A 21,666-nucleotide genomic window follows, 5' to 3' on the forward strand; every position below is an offset into this window, starting at 1 on the left:
TGAATGAATTTTATTCATAATTGGGCTGAATGTATTTTGTTGTTGTATCAGATATATGAATTGCTGTATTTTTGTGTGAAAAATTGGATTGTCTGTTATTTATGTATAAATTCCTATATCAATGTTTCCATTTTTACCAAAGATCTTGTTGATCTTGACCATATAAGTTATCAAATTAAAGGTTGCTTAAAGATCTATCTATAAGACCATAATGCCCGGTACTAAGTCTCGAAAAGAATTTGAGATCGCTCTTTCCGATCGACTGCAACTTTTGGGATTTTCCTCCGGACAAAATAAAGACTTATTTGTCCTGCCTGAGCAGAGCTAAGTTACTCCATTTTCAGGCGAATTATGATTCAACCCAAGCACGAATGAGAAGTCTCTTTTTTAGCTAAATAACCGCCCGTTCGTTTCCAGCATGACCCTCATTACCAAGTACCCAGTTTATTCAAAGATGTAACGCAGTTCATAATAACATTCGATCTTAACTAAAAAGAGTTAAGGCTCTAAGTTTAGTCTAGATATCCGACATCAAAAAAATCATAAAGCCCATTAATCTCCTTCTTAAACACACTACAGCGCAGATGAGAGTGGCGTTAAGAATCAGTAACATCTAGTGTGGTAGATAAGTTCTCAAAGATTCCGCTACTTCGCATGTGCCCTACTAGGTAGTCTTCTACCAAAATATTTAAGTGGCGCAAGTTTGAGTCCATAGATTTTTAAATGCTCATTGAGAGTTAAGTAAAATGTAACCACAAGACGTTTTACCTCATTTTGTTAAACTTGTTAAACAGCGCACAGTGGTATGAGAAAAAAAAGAGGGAAATAAATCTGTAACTTCTAAACCCTTACTTCGATTTGGATGAAATTTCACATGCTCAAAGGGGAAGTGTTGTCGAGTTTAAGTTTTGAATCTGGGCCTCATGAGCCCACCAGGAGCTGGGCCAAGGGTCCCCAAAGTAGGACACCTCGAGTATGGTCAATTTTATAAATTATACTATTTCTTCGTTTTCGTAGCTATCAATTAGCTCTTATAGCTTAGGAGATATCCGCATTTGAAAATTAAATTTTCAGCGCTGCAGCGCACAGTGGATCCGCCCATAGGCCAAAAATAAATAAAACGATGACAAAATATTTAGACAAAATGCATAAAAATTGTCTCTTAGATATCCAATCTTTTAAATGGCAAACCGGTTTTTGCTGCAAATCTAACGGGACTTTTTAAAAATAAAATTAAAAGCATGAGCAAATATTCATTTGCAAAGTGCAGCTGAACGCTGGATTTGCAAACGTGCACTTCAAAACGGTCTTGCAATTGCTGTAGTCTACAAAATTAAATTATTTTCAATGAATTTTGAAGTTAAAGGTATTTATTTTATCTTTAGAAAATAATAAAACTAACTTGTGTTGTAATTCTTGTGAAATTAATGTTTTAGTTAACCTATATATTTGTTACTTTTTTGTATAACTTCATTATGTTTACTTAAAGTTTTAGATGTGTTCTCCCAATATTCCCCCGTAGGGTTTTTTTTCATTGTATTTATCAGATTCTTAAGATAATAAAAGTGCTGAAGTTAGTTGCGGAAATTTGCGGATGGGCTTGTAATCTTTAATATCCTAACTCGCCCCACAGAGGGATGGCTTCATACATTTTTTTTGCAAAAATTATAAGCTGTGGTCGTAGAGCGCTGATATTTGGCACAGAGAATTATATGGACTAAGTTAAGAAAAAAATGAAATTTTATCAAAATCGTCCACGCCCAACGCCCACTGCCCATACAATCCAAATTGATTTTTTCGCATAAAATTGTTTATATCCAAGCAAAAGTCTAGAAATTTGGTACATACATTTATTGAAACCAAAAAGGAACATGCTGAGTTTCAATAAAATCGGTCACGCCCACCGCCCACGAAACTCATTCATAGATTAGAATTTTTTGGATATTTCGTTTATTATTCGACAAAAAATTTTTAGTTTTCATCCTGTCCCGAAAACTTCCGAAAACAATTATTTTTATTAATCGAAACAAGACACTCCCACCTTTCATTTTATTAAAAAAAGAGCTTGGGGGAAAGTGGGGCTACATTTTTTTTCTCCAAGGAAAATCAAAAATACAATAATTATTAGACTTATAGATTTGGGCATATCTTCTTAACTGTTATGGTATCCCCATAATTTTTTTTTATTGATGTGGAAATGTTATATTTTTCAAATATGTTAAAGGTAAATGTATATAAACCACAGAATTGCGTGAAAATATAAGTAAATGTTTGCTTAACACCCTTACAAGGACTTTACTAGCATGGACTTTTTTAAAAATAAAATAATTGTACATTTCATCTTTAAACATTTCTCTACAAAACTGCATCATTTGATTGTTGAAATTAAGTGTTTGAAAAATTGACTTTTTGACACCAAAATCCCTCTGTGCGCCGTCTTATTTTTGCATCGGTACATAAAAATCTGATCCATGGAGCTGAGGTAAGCAAGCATGTAGTAGTGTCAATAGGTGAATTGTCGGAGGAAGATGCTGAAGCGAAAAATAAGCATATAAAACAGTTTAGATTGCAACATACCCGAAAAATATCGCGCATATAACTTTGTATAACTTTTTAATTTAGTTTTTTTTTTCAGTGTATAATTCAAATGAATTAAAATGGAATAAAAATTAACTAAAATTGTTTAAAACAAACGAATTTTCATACTGAAATATTTTATTTCAAAAATTCATAAAACAAATCTAAAAGCCAATTAACCCTTGAAAAATCAAAGGGCTACTGTGGCTAAAGTTGTTAATATTTTTTCTAAAAAATTTGCGGACTTTAAGTTTTTCGGGCATGCTATGAGGTGATAAATTTTGAAGACCCTACCTTTTTTAGTTTTGAAGATATTGATTATTGACCGCTTGTTCATATAAGGGAAACCACTGTGCAGCGTTCCAAAATCACCAAAATGCGTGTAAAATAAATTTAGCACTAAACTAAAAAAAAACCTTGTGGGTTTTGTTATGAAAAACATCAACTTTCATTTGCTTTTGGAAAGTTCGATTTTGTATCACTGTGATATCGTTGCGTTCGAACGTTCTGTGGCTTTCAAACACAAACTAAATAAAGCAGCTTGTTAAAATTTTGACAGGAGTCAACTGACAGATGCCTGTTGACAGGAGCCCTTTCATTTAAGAGCCTCGTGAGATTCTAAGACGATCTAGCTATGTCCGTTCATCTGTACGTCGGTCCATAATTGACCCTAAATAATTTATATACATACATATAATGATATTAATATAAATTTGGACATATGGGTAATTCCACGAGAATAGCTACCACGACTGAAAACATAAAAACCCTTGAAACTTTTTTTCAAGATGATTTGAGTAGAAAAAAATAATAAAATTTTACTATGTGAAAGTCATATTACAACATTTTAAAGACAAAAATAATAGTTTAAACTTACATATTTTTATTGTTTTAGGCTAAAATTGCAGCGAAAACTAGGCTCCCAATTAGCTTGTAGTATGAAATGAATTTGACTCTGATTGTTTTTTTGCTATTGTCAAATTGTTTATTGAAACCGAATGTATATTTTCTATTAATTTTTTTAGTTTTTGTATACATATATTTACAGAATATATATTGTTTTATTCAGACACCCCCAAATCCATATATAAACGCCACCAAATAATTTTGTTCACCAAGATTTGATTTTGGAAACACAGTGGACCGATAGGCTTATTTGCTTCTTTGTCGTATTGGACTGGTTTATTTACGCTCAATATAAACTCATTTTAAAATTGTACTACTTGTTGATAATATAATATAATGTATTTCTGAAACAGTTTACTTGCAAAAGGGCTAGATTTTCTTTCCAAAAAAAAGAAATTTATTTATCATTTAAATGAAAATAGTTTATCAGCATTATTCCCAAAAATGCAACTCTCATTAGAATTTTTACAATCAACTGAATATTGACAAATTAAAGTTCAATATTTTTCATACAAATGATAATTGAAGTTGTTTGAAAGCGAATTTTTTATATTTTTTTTTACAATAATTTTTTATACTTTTTTTATAATTTTTTATAAAAAGAATAATTAAAGATTTTGGCTAAATTTGGAAAAATATTTGGATGCAAGAGACTTAAAAAAATTGCAGAAAAAACACCAAAATGAGAGTAAAAGAAAAACTGTTGTTAACACCAAAGCCCATACGTCCACAACCGGTGCAGCATCATGGGTTTTTCGGCAAAGCTTTCCTAAAACAGCATATGATGATCGATGAACGCTGGACACCAGATTCATTGACGCAAGAGTTTCAAAAGATGGGAATGCTGTTGAAAAAACACAATCATTTCAATCGTTTGGAAAAGAAAGTAAAACAGAAACAGTCGGTTAAAACTTATCACTCGCTGCAGAAACAATGTCGAGATGGTCGTTCACATTTGAAACTTCTACAGGATGGAGATCCTCAAGAGGTTAGAAATATACTCAAGGATCATCGCCATATGCAGCGTTTGTACCAGAAAATGCCCCTACACTTGGTAGTAGATAATATCAATCAACGTACATTTGTAATGCGCAAAGAACGTGATCGTTTGGAAAGTCGCTTGGAGAAATTAAAAAATATCTATGACCAGAAATTACTGGAACGAGGCAGTGTAGAGAATCACATAACTTATGAAAATGAATTTAAGTTGGAGGAGGAGTCCATGAGCTACGAATTGGAGCGTAAGTTGGGTAATTCAGAAATGCGTTTGAAAGCTGTGATGGCCATAAATTCCACTTACAAAAGAATTATACAAATACTGCGCCACGATGAAATATTCTATGAACCCATATTACATTCTCTGGATAGCGATATTAAGGATCAGTCAGAATTCATAAAACATATTCTGCATTTGGGTTCTCCCGCTCTAGCGCGCTTCAAGGAATTGGGTGATCAATATAGAGTAAGTAGTAGGATTGTGAACCAATTTTTAAAGATTTTAATTGTTTGATTGTGATTTAGCTTATGGATGACAAAGCTCGTAAAAGTAGTCGTATGAGTATACAGCAGTGTTCAAATTTCCGTAAAATCAGCTCTAAAATCTATCAGAGAGAACATAAACAACATCAGGATATTGCCTACAGGGTAAGACGTTATGTAAGGGAGACGAGAAGTATGCTTGATTTGAAGGCTAAATTTGAAGAAATTGAAGAGGTTATTAAGAAAATAAAAATTGCCACATTATGTTCGCAGGAGAAAGATATTTATCCGAGGTATGTTGAGTTAAGTTTTTTAATTTGTAGAATGGTCAAACATTTTTATAAAGACAGATTTATAAAACTTGGTCTCAGTTTTATAAAACTTTGCCTCTATTAAATGTTTAATTGATTCAGTTATCCTTTTTATACCCAAAACGAAAAAGATGAGAATATCGAAATATTGGTCGTAGAAACAAAAAGTATATATATTCGGGGGTCCTTATAAAATTCTAAATCGATCTAGCTATGTCTGTTGAAGGCCTGATAGTAGATCAGAGTTATTAACCAAAATGTTTGATTGAATCTACCTTTTAATGATTTCTATAATACTTCTAATTATGAGGAGGAAAAGGTGGTACGAATTCTATGTATTTGGCCTGTTTTTTCGAGTATTAGGACAGCGATACTGGATAACGACATTGGACAGATAACGGACTTGAAAATACTGAAACCAGACTGGTTAGTTGGAATTCCGCATTCATGCTGTCGTCTATAAAGCTGGATCGTCTATAAAGCTGGATAATGGATACATGCTCAACTTTGAAGCTGCTATAGCTCCTTTATGACTAAAGAAAATCAGTGGCTCTGGTGGACATTTTTAGGGTTTCTGTAATTGTGTTAACAGAGCACTGCTTCATACGTGCTCATTACATTTCCTCGCATCATGATGAGGATGAGGAGGAATCGGAACACACCCTTAGTATTTTCCTGCTTGCATGGGTATTATGAACACGACTCTATGCAGTCCACTTCTGCATGAGTTAAAATATTGATCGGCGATGGTTGGATAAAGATCGTAACTTAGATACCGAAGCAGATTACTTTTCTGGTTTCGCCAAAGGACCAGATTATGGAATTATTCTTAGCCCAACTTTAATACTTTCGGGCTTATACTGAATATTTCTCTTATCAAAATATAGAGTCTTTCATAAGAAAATTTAAATAAAACAAATTGTGTGGGAGATATCATTGAAATTTTGTGTTCGTTTTGAAAGGCCAATGGATGCTGTTATGTATGGAATATAATATGGTGCAAATGACCGCAGTATTCGAAAATTTCCATGACTCTGGCCTATGAATTGGGAAGAATTTGACCGATGACATGTGTAATGTTGGGTTTTAGCTGTGGATTGTGTCAAATCGCACGATTTCGGTGGCTAGTTCGCATCACTTCCATGTGAGATGACCATGACATCAAATCGCTCGTGCTGAATGTCCAATCTGGCATGAGCTGTGTGGCACGTAGAACTGTTCTGTTGAAACCACATGACGTTGGTTTCCATATCATCCAATTCAGGCCAAGAGAAGTTGGTAATCATAGACATATAGCGCTCGCTGTTGACCAACGTCATTCTCAAAGAAATATGGACTTGTTCGGGATTGAATGGACGCTCTTAGGTCTCATGTGGATTAGTATCATCCCTAATTCGACAATTTTGTTTGTTGACTTACCTATTCATACAGAAATAAGACTGATAGCTGAAGTTTTCCAAAAACTGAGTTTTTTTTTTTGAAAAGTGCCTACTGTGACGTTGTTAACGTGTGATAGTAAAAACACTCAGTCAATATTTAAGAAACATATGGGGTTATACAAATATGGAACTTTTTTGTGGATTAGTGCTTTGCCTTTTTAGAATTTTTTACTGAAACCGAATTTTTTTTTTTTTAAATTGGCCAAGTTTGGATAGGTGATATGTCCGCTTAAGTGAGCCAAATTTTACTTTACTCGCTTTTGCATTAAGTTATCTTTCGGGATCATATAAAAATTCTATATAGTCCCAAAGAAAATTTTTTTCTACAAAAGACAAAACGTAAAAAATACGGCCCTTTTTACAAGTTCCAACTTTGGATGCGTATAACTTTTTATAGGGAAGAGATAACTGTCAGCAAGTTGTTTTTATTTTATTTAGAATTTTATCGCCAATATATGTATATCATATATTTTAAAAATGATTTTCGAACCTCCGTAGGCCCGCCATATCTAAAAAACCATAAAATGATCGAGCAAAATTAAAAAAATAAATCAATAAACCTGAATATCTCTTCAACTAATAGAGATAACCTACACTTGCAATCGTATTTTTTATAGATCTTCTCAATGACTATATTATATTCAAAATTTCAGCTCATTCGGATCATAAATGGATTTTTAGCGATTTTAAAAAAAAAAATACCCGAGGTGACCAACTTTGAGGGGCCACGCAGTGGCTCCCTTTAGCGGTTTGAGGCTGTACAACTGTGAATCAATTCGAAAACACCTCAACTCAAACCATATGAAATTGCGTAACAATATCTCCAATAGTTCCCAAGATACCGAATTATTTCCAAAAAAAAAGTTTCTAAACCACTGCACTATAGGAAATTTTCCCCATTTCTTGGCCAAAATGTAAAATTTAAATTTTTGAAAAATACATTTTTTATGCTTTAGTATAAATAAAAATATAACAAAGTAAACATATATTTTTAAATTTTGCAAAAAAGTTGATTATTTGTCCCTTTATCAGTTGTTTTATGTTCGATTTCTAAATAAGTTTTTATATAACGATTGAGTGCAGCAAATTTTGATACAATTTCTAATAAAAGTTTTCATATTAAATATATAGAGTTTTTAAAAATTAAAAAATGGAAAATAATGTTGAAAGTGAGTACTTTATTAATATGTAGAGAAATCTTGGTGAACTCGGCTATTAGACCGATTAAATTGGAAAAATTAAAGTGACCTTACGATGAAATAATAAAATTATGAAACTGAATTTTATTTGGACTTACAAAAAAATGTTAGCAGATGTTAGTTATAACATCATAACAGTTCTTTAGGACAGTCAATTACCTACAGAATTTTTCATATTTCAGCTGCATATATTTGCATACTTTTTCAAAAAACTCATTTTTTCAGGTAAATACAGTGTGAAAAACTCAGAATTATTTAATGTATGGCATGAGAAATATGGTGAAAATAAAAAAGAGCCGCTATACATGCATATTTCTTGTCACATATTGATGAAGTGATTGTTCAGAAAATCTAAATCAATGTTTATAGGAGCAGTCACGAATGTTTTGTGCATTCAAGGCAAATTATTGAATCAACTGTGCTTCCCGTTGGATGCTTCGGCGTCATAAAATATATAAATCTGATAGATTGTTGCATGCACGAAAAAGCAGGCGTGTGAATAATTTGACCGACGTTTTTAATACAGCATTGGATACATCTGATCCTTTCATTTCCAGTATTTCTCTGAACAAACGGATTAAAAAACAGATGAAATTAAAGCTTCCTACAGAAGTAATTAATATGCTGAAATCTTATCCTATTTCTTTGGAAAATTACCAAACAGATGAAGAGCAATCGGAAAGTGAAAATGAAGAAATAGAATCGATCGTTCTTTTGAACCCTTGTTTTTTAAATATGGTTGATAATTTAGAATTAGAAAATCAAATTGATGAATAAATTAAAATTTTAAACATAACTAAGTTTGTTTTATTATCAAAAGTTAGTTTACACTCAAAAAACAAAATAGAAGAAACATACAACCCGGTAAACACAGTTTGGAAGAAATTTTTAGTTAATTTTATTTTTATCTTTGAATTTTTTTTTCAGTGTATGGAAAAGTTTTAATGGTCCCTCCCTCCTTTTAAGAGTCTTCAAAAATTCGAATCCAAAAAAATTATTTAAATCGGTCCAGCCGTTTGGCTGTAATTAATTATGGCCAACAAATGGGGAAATTTTCCTATAGTGCACTGTGCCAACATTCAGTTTGTTGGCACAGTGGTTTAGAAACTTTTACAATTCCAAGATTAATCCATTAATCCACTCATTTACATTTCATAATTTTAGAATTAAATATCAGATGAAAAACAATTTAAAGTTGAATTCAAAAATAGAGAACGATATATTGGGTCATGAGGTATTGGAAACCAAAATGAAATGTGCCTCAGTACTGCAAGGGGTTTTGATTAACAATTTAGCCGAAGATGGAATCGCGTAAGATTCATAAATTTTAAATAAATTCGGTTATTATGTAACAAAACTATTTGTTTTAATTAAAAGGCGTTTGGAAAAGATCAAAGAACTTAAGGAAGCCATCAGAATGGAGGATGAATTTCAAGAGAAAACCTTGGCCCACATTAAAAGTCATTCAGATTGTTTTGTGCTGTTGCGTTATTCTCTGTGGAATCTGCATGATATCATGAGACATGTGGGTCCCAGAAGAATACCAAAACTTAAATATCCCGTAGATTATCTGAAATTACCACTGCTAAAATATGAAATGTTAACAACAAAAGTGTTTGCTCCGGATCCTTTCGAAGAGAATGGTATGTAATTTTGTTTTTATTTCTTTTAACATTTTTAATTTTTTTTATTATTTTTTTCACCATTAGTATCCCAATTGTTCAATATAGTGAAATCGAAACTTAAGCTTTTATTGAATGCCTTTGGCAGCGATTTGTCACGCAACTCGATTAGTATTCTTAAGAATTCGTATTGCAGTGAAATGTTAAATTACAGGGACAATGACTCACAAGATATTCAAGATTCGCGTTTTAAAATAAACAATGAAATAGATTTGATCGAGGAAGTGAAATCTTATCAGAAAATCTTAAATCGTCGACAAATCAAATTGGCCAGTGCTCGTTTGGTTGAGGATTGTGTAAAAAAGGATGAGTGAGTTTTTAAATAGGTAGTGTATAAAGGAAATACATATTCTTTTTGTATTTTATTTAAATTCTGTCTCATTTAATATATTTACTTGTCTTTAAATACTAAAAGTATTTAGAACATATTTACCAGTTTTAATTTAAGTCTTGTGTAAATTTCAATTAATAAATTTAATGGAGAAAATTTAAACAAAGTTTTATATATTCATTTAGATAAAATTGGGAACCATAGATGATAAACAGATAACACTCAGACTTATGTCTCCAAAAAAATCCCCATTTACAAATTGAAGTAACCAATTTTGTCCCCAAAATTATAGAGTGAGCCAAAAAAACTTATACCTTTTTTAAGTTAAAAATACGTAAATTTATTCAAATTCATTAAACATTAAAATATTGGCATATATTTATAGTTACTTCCTTTACCTTTTTCGAAGAGGTGGTGTATTTACGCTACCTATCCAAAGGCCGAAGTTCTGGACAGTTGGGTGGATTTGCATCCCTTGGTACAAAATTGTTTTCGCTCGTTCTTTTGCTTCTAAATTCTTTACCGAACTGGGTTCTGGAACTTTATGAACTTTATACGACTTCAACCCTTCATTAGCTTTGGCTCTGCGCACAATAAAAATCGGAGCATTTATATTTACGAGCTGCTTTTCTGATAGAAGTATTCGGTGCTCTTCGGAATTTCCTTTCAATGTTCAAGTCATCCTTATACTGTATTGGGTTTTTTTTAAAAAAAGTTTTAAGTATATATTCACGTTCTTTTTTTGGCGACCATTTTGACAGTTTTTTGCAAAGACAATTTATTGGAAAATAAAATTTTTCATTCAAATATTCTGTATTTGTATAATGTCGTTTAGCATCTCCCATTATCTTTAAATCTATGTAACGAAGATCCGAACCTCACCGAGTTTGAAACAATGAATGGAGGTTTCGAATCAAAATTGGCCCGATGCTTCTACCGATCTCTTATGGGTAACAGTGGGATTCCAGTCACCACGACATAACATCAAACAATATCAAATACAACAAGTAAGTGAGCTATATTCGGCTGTGCCGAATCTTATATACCCTTCACCAAATTATACTTTAAAATAAAAATTGAAAATATTTTTAGGTAAAGAAATTATTTTTTTACGGTTAAAAAATATTTTTCCCGATTTTGACCAATTGTAGGTCCAGCGTACTATAACGTTATATACGTCGTTGCAAATGACTTTGAAATATCTATCATTACATAACCATGTTTTCTATATTAATTACTTAGTAATCCAGATGTAGATCAAAAATAAATCAAACATCGAGGTTGTCCTGGATTTTCCTTATATCTCAGCCATTTGTGATCCGATTTTCTTGATTTTAAATAGCAACCGAACCGGTTCTATAGCGGATATATTGATGTATGAATCGTCCCAATAAGCACACAAAAACCTAAAATTCAAGTGGTTGAATTTTTACTGGAATTCAATTTTAATTTCAGCTTTTTTTTCAAGTATTTTTCAAGTAACATATGTTTGAAAATTTTTTTCAAACTTTTTTTTATTGTCAATACATATAATAAAATATAAATATGAATTAAACTGTAAAAATGCTATAATGTTTGACTTGAATTCAAGGTGCCTTTTCACTGGAGAATGGTATTGAATTAAAGTGTGATACAAGTGTATTTCAACCCTTGAAATTTGAATGTATGACTGGAATTAAATTTGCTTTACACTTGAATTCCAGCAAAAATGCTTATTGGGGTGTATGTAAGTTATTTGGGGGCTACGGAAAGTTGATTTCAACATACAGACGGATATGGCTATATCTACTCTTCTATCTGTAACGATTAAGAATATAGTTTCGTATTTGGTTTTAATCGAAACCGAAACCGCGGTTTTTCTTGTTAATCTATTTTCAGTAGAATAATTAAAAATTTAGAAAAGAAAAACAATTTTTACCATCCAAGTATTTCCTGACAATTAAAATTCAAATGTTTATTTAATTTAAAAAAATAATCCAAAGTGTTTTCAAATATCCAATAAAAGTATTGAGTACTGGCTGACCCCGTGCGCTTCGCCACCCCAATTAGAAAAATGAAATAGTACTATTAAGTCTCCCTTTGTGAATTAATAATAACTAGTATAACCCGGTGCACTTCGCTACTCCTACCCTAGTAAAATTAAAAAAATATGAATGGATTTCTGATAAAACCTAACTACATATACAAATTATTGAGAATCTCTCAATTACAGTTCACTTGATATTCGAAAATATTAATAATAATTCAGGATAACATGGCTCTAGTTTCAAGTTTATTAGTTCATTGTAATGTGGATTGTAGCTCATTCGAAACGTATAATTAAAATTAAAAAAGTACCATAAAAACCCACATTTTGTATTCCCCCTTAGCATCGTGAATGCCTAATTTCATATTTCTGGGCACATTAATATTGAAAATGCAAAAGAAATGTACCACTAAAGTCACCTTTTGCGAATTCTAACTAATTCAAAATCACGTGTTTAATTTTTAGGTATATTATTATAAAATATTCCAAAAGTACTATTACAATAAAGAAATAGTACTATTGCCAACCATTATGTACATAAGTAAAATAATCTTCTATATATATAAAAATGAAATGGTCCATGTATGTAATGGCATCACGTGAGAACGGCTGGAGCGATTTGACTGATTTTTTTTTTTATTCGATTCGAAATCGAATTTTTATTTGCAAATAAATAAGAACAGGCAGGTTGGAGAAACATGATGAACTAACATTAGTAAATAGCTACCGGGCGAAGTCGGGGCGGTCAACTAGTTTAATATAATAAAAAGTACAATTAGAAGATAAAGTACCAATTTTCCACAATTTAACCCCCATCAAGTTTTAAATCAAAGTAATTTATTGATTATAAGTTCAATATTATAGAAAATTCAAAAAGTACCATTTTGAAGAACCAAACTAAGGAGTACTTATTCCTTAGTTTGGTTTAGTTCTCCATTTTTGGTATCATAATACCATTGAGCCCCCTATTCCTGATTATTTCTTTACTGAGAAGCATATTATTCAACTTTAATGTATATAAGCTAACTAATTTAAAATATTAAAAAGTACCATTAAAAGAAAATTTAAAATAGAAATAAAGAAATAATTTTCATTATCCTCTTGAACCCGTAAAGTTTGAGTTTTAAATTTGTTTGCTTTTCCTATATTATCAACGGATTTTGTTACTATAACACTTGATATTTAATAAATTATCACAAAACCGACCGAAACCGAACGGTTTCAATTTTTTAAAACCGAAACCGCGGTTTTGAAATTCTTCGGTGTTTTGAAAACTCTAATTCTGAATGTACATATATACTTTATGGGGTCGCAAATTAAAAATGTATAAATTATAAACGAAATTACAAACTTAAAAGAACTGCAGCCGATATTTGGGATCAAAATAGATCATCCAATATGGAAAACAGATATGGAGGGGATGAGCCCTACCGCACTGGATCTGATGAAAATAAGCTTTATACAAACCTAAAAATACTGCTGATAAAAGTTTCATTCCCTCGTTTATTTAATAAAATCTAAATAAAAAAGAATCCAAACAAAAGTCATAAGAAATAAACAAATTAAAAAATGTATTTAGAAATTTGCAGAAGTTTCTAAACAACTTAAAATAATTTACCAAATCTTAATTATGCAGTACTTCAAAGTGCCTACAGTTAAGGAACTGCTTTAAGCTCTTGTTACGCATGTGTTTCAACTCAATAATGAAGAAAATACTGCTCCAAATTATGTAAATATGTTAAAATCTTTGATGGCAATGTAAAATTTATTAGAGCTTACACAACTTGTGCAACAGCAAACAATAAAAAATCGAATAATAAAATTCTACTCTGATTTCAAATTACATATAAATGTATTATTAAGTTAACATTAGTTCAAATTAATTTATTTCGCAATATATTTGAATAATGTGAATGTACCTTAAGAAATATGTGGTTACTAACTCATGCGTTAAATGTAATTTGTTGTATTTATTCACATGTACTTTTACCATAAAACAATTATAAATTTGTAACATTTCTTTAACTGCACCCAGTTATTAAAATTGCATTTATTTATGTGGATTCATAATCATGTAACCGCAAATCTGTCATCTGCCATGAACATCAATTATCTGCAACATCTGGTATGTGATCATGTATAATAAATTAGGTAACTGTACTAAATTGGGCGATACAGAATTTTGAAGGCGCTATTTACAATTTACAGTCACCATCATTTTTTAGAGATTTCCTAATGTTTATGGGGAAAATATGTTTTTTTTTGAGTTGCCATTGAAATGATATGGAAACTATTTAAAAAAAAATATTGTTATATCTATCTGGTATCTATATTCCAATTTTTTGTTCGTCTCAAGTGCCTTAACAAATCAAATATATTAATTTGTAGCCCATAGTAAAGTGACTTTAACTGAAATTGCGAATGTGAAAGAAATAGAAAATTAAACTATTCCTCCCCCTCTTTAAAGTACTACAATGTTGTGGACGTCACGAGGGCAAACTGATATGTTATTTCAAAACTGAAATACAATTCACAAGCCTTTGTTTCATATTTGTTTGCTGATACCGATCAATTCACTTCAACCTTTTTCGGAAGCTGACAATCTGCTCTCCTCCAATACAAACGGGTTTTTCAATTGGACATTTCGTTTTCTAGACAGAAGCGCCAGAAGTTTAAAAAATGTTTAATCATATTTTCGTTATTTTTTTTTAATATGTTACTGCTTTACTAAATTACATATATCTCAATTGTTTTACCATATATAAATTCATACTTCAAAACATAGATAAACATTGACATAGGCTTTTATTAAGTGTATATTAAGTTTTGGATAAATTTGAGTCCACACGTACGACGACGATACGCAAGATCGTGTTCGTTAGAGTGTGCTAGAGAAGCCGAGGATGTCGATTTCGCGTCGCTCACAAAAACTCGGCCTTTCGTAGACCACGACTTGGCGAATTTTGTGTCGTGACTTGAGCCTGCAACAGTACAAAATTCAACTGACCAATGAGCTGAAGGTAAACGAAAATAGACAACGACGTTTGTTCACTGAATGGGCCCTGGATCAGTTGGAAACTGAACCTAATTTTCATTAAAAAAAAATTAAAAATCATCATCAACGACGAGGTCCATTACTAGATGAATGTGTACGTTAGCAAACAAAATTGTCGAATAAAATGTAAAGATGAAAACAAGAATACGGTTTAGGAAAAGCAAACAAACACCGAAATTCTCAAAAAACTTACTGTTGAAGTCCAATCGGCAGTCATCGAAGACAGCTTTGCCGATCTTGAAGACGACTTAATTGACTTCGATGACGGCCTTATCGACTTTGACTGACAGCCTCCGAACACTTCCAAAAGGATTCCACAAAAGTGTTCGGAAAAATCCATCATGGCGCCGTCAAAGTTGTTGTTATTGTTTTTCAACAGAGCAGGCTCCTGGTTTTCAAAAGTTCACATTTGATCTGGGAAAAGAATAATATGAATGATTTGGAAAACATCATAGTATCAAAAACTGGTGCCCATTTTGGAATTCCAGCATTGGGATTTTAGAACACTTAATCTGAATTCAAAATTCTTTGGAAACCCCTATTAAGTAGTATAATTTAGGCGGTTTCTATTTTAGAGCTTTCTCTGTTGAGATGATATTAAAAAAAAATATTGTTACGTGTTAACCTTTTCAAAACGCTGGTTTATTTCCTTTAAATGAACCGGATTCTTTTGATTGCAAATAAAAGCCGTTTAGTAGTTTAAAAATTGTAACAACTCTTTATTTATTTAAAATGTACAACAACTACAGAATTAAATAGTCCCTCAGTGTTTTTTATACACGTTTATAAATTCGCAGAAATAAAGACACACTTTATAATGTACACGAATTCAATTGGAAAACACAGCACACTTTAAGGCACTCAGTTGATGTTTTTTTGAATACCGTCACTCACGACTGCAACCTCTGCCACTATTTATAACACTGCCATCTGCACTCTAGATTGTTCTTTAACTGTCAAAATTCGAATATTCTAGATCTTACTAATACATACGCCATCTGTGGTGTACTTTCTACAATGTTATTTAACTGAATATTCGAATTCGAATACAGCGTTGCCAACTTACGATCAAATCAACTGAAAGCTTTTATTTAATAATGCCCATAGATATGTTACAGTTTGCTATTACAGCACTATTACAGCACTGAAAGCATTATGCTACTTTTAAATCAGCCCTTAAAATCGTTATATTTGAATTCGTAACAATATTAAAAGATTATAAGTTCCTTATAGGAAACTTTTTTTATAGACAGAAAATATTCTCAATTATCAAAATCAAAATCGATTTTTTTGGACTTGTAAATGATATAACTTAGAAGCTTTTTTATTTATTGTTTAACAAAAACTAAACATTTTTATGTAATCCTTCATATAATGTGTCCGATATTATGAAAAACAGGGCCAAGCTTTAGAGAAATATGGATTTTCAAATGCGTATGACTTAATAACTATGCCACTATGCTTTTTTAAAGACCTATTGGAAGGCTTTAAACATGTATTAAAATCAATAATTTTAGACTAACGATAAATTTTCCACAAAATTTGCCAGCGTTCAAAATTGTTGCATGTATGAGATGCCCTATTTTGGGACAACACATCGCCGATTCTAATGGGTGAATCGTTAAATAATAAACTCTAATACTTGTCTGCTCTGCCAATGTGAAATTTCATGTCAATCTGAACAGCCAGTTACAAATGGCAGATTCATTTTCAAAATATTTAGATTCTGCCCTACTGTGCAATGGATGAGTTAATTCTTAATTTAATTTTATTAACCATTCCATTAATGAATTAATATTTTAATTTCCAATTGAGATTTTAGTGAATTAAACTTAGATTAAATTACACAGTGCAACACGAAATATAACCATTAGGGTATTCATGCGACTAATGTTCGTTCGATTAATCGAATAATTTCTTACGAAAAATTATTCGAACAATTCAAAAATGCCCATTTTCGAATAACGAATAATTCGAACAATTTTATGTAGAATAATCGAATAAAACGAATAAATGTTCATATATATTTAAATTTAGTAAATTGCTTAAAATTTTTCATAATTTCAAATTTAAATAAGTAATAATGACTCACAAAACATGTATTGTTTCTGAAATTCGACAAATAACTAAAGACAAAGGGACTTTCGATCACTGTAGATGAGTGTTCCGATAGCTCCTTCTATAAATATATAAATATTACTGCAAGAAGTTACAATCGCAATTAATAATCAAAATATTAACTTAGATTAAAGTGGAGTTGAATGTGATGGAGAATGTGGTTTTGAAACGGTCGTCGAAAGTGATATGGAGAATGACATTTATAATGATTACATTGAAATAGATGAAGGCCATGATCTTAAAATATATGCATATAAGTGATGTTATTAACCGCGTACGGAAGTGTTGCAAAAAATGTAAGGTAGAATGATAAACACAAATATTGCAAACTAACGTTTTGTTGCAAGAAAAGCATGGAGTTCGTCTTATACATGATTTTGAACATCGTTGAACATCTTTGTCTAACATTGTAATAAACTTTTGGCGTATGTATTTGTAAATGCGTCAATCATGCACTGCCTGACTTCAAATTAGACACGTTCACTGACAATGATATCAAACTTTGGACAGATTCCCTTTACTGTGCAATTCCCCAAGACCACTTTATTAAGCAAAGATTCGGCAACGTTGATAGAGCTTGATGTATAATACAATTTGTTATAAATAATTTAGAAATAGTGAATAATTACTTTACTAAAGAATTAGTTACTCAATTTAAAACCTGAATTAATGAACGACATAAAAAGTTCTTAATACGTTTATATTGTATTTGAATTCAGGATCATGTCCAACTAGCTAAAATTGTTTAAAGCATAGCTCCAAAACGGAAACTAAAGGGTTTGCTAGTCAATTGTTTTGTAGATTGTTCTGGAGTTAAACTGATCAGAATATTTCTGTTGAAAATTTAATGATGGACTTTGTTTTTGAATGTTTTTTTTACATTATCAATACTTGAATTGTTAACTTTAATGTTATTTTTTGTTTTTCTTTAACAATAAAATATTAAAAAACCGACATCAAAATTTCATTCTTTACTTTTTTAAAAAAATTTAAATTATTCGAATAATTGGATTAATTTTAAACGTGTGATCGAATTATTCGAACAAGTTAAAATCTCTTATACGAATTCGTTTTATTCGAACAAGAGAAAAATCGAATAATTCAAATACCCTAATAACCATATACGGACTCCACTACGCGATAAAAGACCAAAAAAGACCCACAAAGTTGTAGCACTTGTCATAAAGAACAAAAATTGTGAACCTATCTTCAACTTCATCTTCAAGATCAAAATCGCAAAAAACTTAAAAAAAGTTAATTTTTTTTACCATTTTTCCCCTGTTCAGGTCCATAGGTAGCAAACCGTTCTAAATTCAAGGAAACAATCAAATGTTCCTAAGATCTCAATAAACAACTTTCTAGAACATATGAATTTCCTAAGAATAATTCTTAACGCCGTTTAGGTAGCGCTTATGTAGCCTCAAAAGTGAAAAATTTCCCGAACATTTTTTAATTTAATTTATTTTTTCCTTTACTTCAACATTGAGATACTATGCTATCTGTTACAAAAATAATAAAAAAAATATTCGTATTATGTTTATAATGCTGGCATGGACTTGCAAATCGCACTTTCTTAAGTTGTGGATCCAAATCTTCCGAATCTGACTCTGATTCAGAACATATGGTGTCCACAGACACGTTGCTTCCAGACTGCCCTCCATCCTCAGCTTTTTCTTCTTCAAATACTTCATTAACATCATACAGGGAGATCTTGGGCAAACTGGGAGACACGGGTCTTTTTTTGGTCTTTTATGACGTAATGGTGTCCTTATATGGTTATATTTCCATGACTTAAGAAATTACACACAGTGTTAATTAATTCGAAAATTTTAAATTTTTGTTTTGAAATAACTTCATTCTGGGTGAGTATTTGTAGAGTGAAGAATATTCGAAAACGAGATAAAATAAATTTCGATTATAAATATTTGTTTTAAATAATAGAACTTGCTCTCTGTGTTAAGTAAATTTATCATTTTAAATAAACTTTTCAGGACGCCCTCGTAATGCCAATGCCAGCAAAAGTATAAAAATAAATCTAAATTTTCTATCATGTCAACCTGGAGCATGATGTGAAAAGAAGGCGTTAATAAAGTGTCGGCAAAATCACGTCACGTTAGCACTTGATGTCGTGTAAAAAAAGCAATAAAAAAACAACAATAACGAAACCGCAAACGTAAGTATCAGACACATGGACTCACAGTTTTAACACTTGCTGCTTTTATTCAGTAATATGTTGTGTTTTTTCTGACTTGACAAAGTGCGTCTTGCTGCACGTACAATAATGCAAAAAAGGGCCTTTTGGCTGATGTCTTCTATCCATGCCAGAGCTTCGTGTAGACAGTTTCATTCATGATGACTACGGGCAACAACAATAACAACAACAAATTAGCAATTATGTTTGCATGAGAGCATGTGTGTGATTGTAGGTGAATATTTGAATGAATGAATGGAATGAATGAATTGGTATGAAATTCATACTCATATAAAAATCATCAAATAACAACCAAGTAAATTAAGAAAAAAAATGCTATAAACCAAACGAACATCATTTATTTAGAGTTGTATTTTTCAAACAAGAATTTATTTGCCGCTGGCAGCAAGTTTTAAGTGTTATTTTCTAGGAAAACTAGTTGTTTGTTAAACTAAAGCAACTATTTTGCAAGTTCTAAATGTGGAAACAGACTTATTGTGATGTTTCTAAACACACACGGGTAAGAAATCATGAATAAAGTTTGTTTCTTAAGACTTTTGTTTGTGTGTAACAATATATTCTTGGGCTTTTTCAATATATTTAGTAATAAATTGAAATATTACAATAATATTTATAGCATTTGCTTTAAAATAATTGAAATTTCAATTAATGATCAAACAACACTGATGTCAAAATTTTGTGTAATTTAGTAATTGCGGCCAGATATTGTTTTACTAAGTATTATGTGTTGAGTCTTATGGTGTTTTCTTTTCTGACACAAAATGTTGCCTATATATTGTGTACCATTTATTAAATGTTACCCATACCCTCATAATGTGTTGCATTTTTAACGATCACAATAGAACAAAATCATTACCATTTATGAAATTTTCTTTTATGTAGCTACTAAATATTAAAAAACTATACTTTTTGCTTACAAAAAAAGTGGTGCATTTCTAACCCTTTGATAAAATTGGGGGTGAAACATGTACCATATCTTCAGGGTTTGAGGGTAACATTATTAGAAAAGAACACGACCAAACTACACAAAGAAAGGTAAAAGGCAGAATAAATGCAGCATTTATGCCAGAAAAAAAACACCATTAAACTTTCTGCTCTTGTTTTTACTTTTGATACCCTTCACCTTCGTGAGAAGGGTATATATAAGTTTGTCATTCCGTTTGTAATTTCTACATTTTTCATTTCCGACCCTTTATCGACCCTGGATCCTTATAGATAGCGAAGTCGTTTAAGCCATGTCCGCCTGTCTGTCTGTTGAAATCAATTTTCTGAAGACCCCAGATATCTTCGGGATCCAAGTCTTCAATAATTCTGTCAGACATGCTTTCGAGAATTTTGCTATTTAAAATCAGCAAAATCGGTCCACAAATGGCTGAGATATGAGGAAAAAACCAAGATAACCTCGATTTTTGACCTATTTTTGACTCATATCTGGATTACTAAATCATTAATATAGACAATATGGATATCTAATGATAGATATTTCAAAGACCTGTGCAACGACGTATATAAGACCATAGTAAGTTGGACCTACAATGGGTCAAAATCGGAAAAAATATTTTTTAACCCGCATTTTTTTTTCACCAAAATTTTTTTCACTAAATATTAAAAAAAAAAATTTAAAAACTAAAAAAAAAATTTTTTAAAAATTAAAAAAAAAATTTAAAAAACAATTTCGAAAAAACAACTGGAAAAAAAATTAAATTTTGTTTTTTGTTTCGGCACAGCCGAATATAGCTCTCTTACTTGTTGACCTATATCTGGATTACTAAGACATAAATATAGACAATATGGATATCTAATGATAGATATTTCAAAGACATTTGCAACGACGTAAATTTTTAAACTGAATTTTTTTTCACCAAAAAAATTTAAAAAACAAAAAAAAATTTAAAATTTAAAAAATTTTAAATAACAATCGAAAAAAGTTTTTTTCCAAAAAATGAAAAAAACAACTAGAAAAAAATGAAATTTTGTTTACCTAAACATATATAAAATTTTGAAGTATAATTTGGTGATGATTCGGCACAGCCGAATATAGCACTCTTACTTGTTTTTTTTTAAATTATGTAAAATTTTGATTTTAAAGACCTTATTCATAATCAATTTTTAAATTTATTACAGGTTTATGAATTAAATTTTGTATGGAAATTCTGTTTTATAAACCTTTTAAAAAATTAAAAGTTGATTATGAATTAGGGCGTAAATCTATCTATCTCTATATAAATAAAAATCAAATGTCGTTCGTTGGTAATTGCATCAGTTGAGAACGGCCGGACCGATTTAGACAATTTCTTTCTAAAATGTTGGTCATAGTTCAACTTAGGTTCT

At 30.9% G+C, this 21,666-nt stretch overlaps 1 protein-coding gene across 1 annotated transcript; it reads left to right on the forward strand.

Moving 5' to 3' along the window:
• The first annotated feature begins 4,019 nt into the window (after positions 1–4,019).
• Positions 4,020–10,073, forward strand: LOC135949059 (uncharacterized). The gene is made up of 5 exons (XM_065498518.1): positions 4,020–4,945; positions 5,005–5,255; positions 9,076–9,222; positions 9,289–9,554; positions 9,621–10,073. The coding sequence occupies exons 1-5, from the start codon at positions 4,166–4,168 to the stop codon at positions 9,905–9,907; spliced, it is 1,731 nt and encodes a 576-aa protein (XP_065354590.1). The 5' UTR covers positions 4,020–4,165; the 3' UTR covers positions 9,908–10,073.
• The last annotated feature ends 11,593 nt before the right edge of the window (positions 10,074–21,666 follow it).

This window comes from Calliphora vicina, chromosome 1, assembly GCF_958450345.1.
Source record: "Calliphora vicina chromosome 1, idCalVici1.1, whole genome shotgun sequence".
In the NCBI taxonomy this organism is placed as follows: Eukaryota; Metazoa; Arthropoda; class Insecta; order Diptera; family Calliphoridae; genus Calliphora; species Calliphora vicina.

Bases quoted from the DNA above. Each gene is read 5' to 3' on its own strand.
- LOC135949059 (XM_065498518.1), top strand. From the start codon at position 4,166: ATGAGAGTAAAAGAAAAACTGTTGTTAACACCAAAGCCCATACGTCCA. The intron at 4,946-5,004 runs GTAAGTAGTAGG...ATTGTGATTTAG, and splicing joins AATTGGGTGATCAATATAGA to CTTATGGATGACAAAGCTCG. The intron at 9,555-9,620 runs GTATGTAATTTT...TTTCACCATTAG, and splicing joins GGATCCTTTCGAAGAGAATG to TATCCCAATTGTTCAATATA.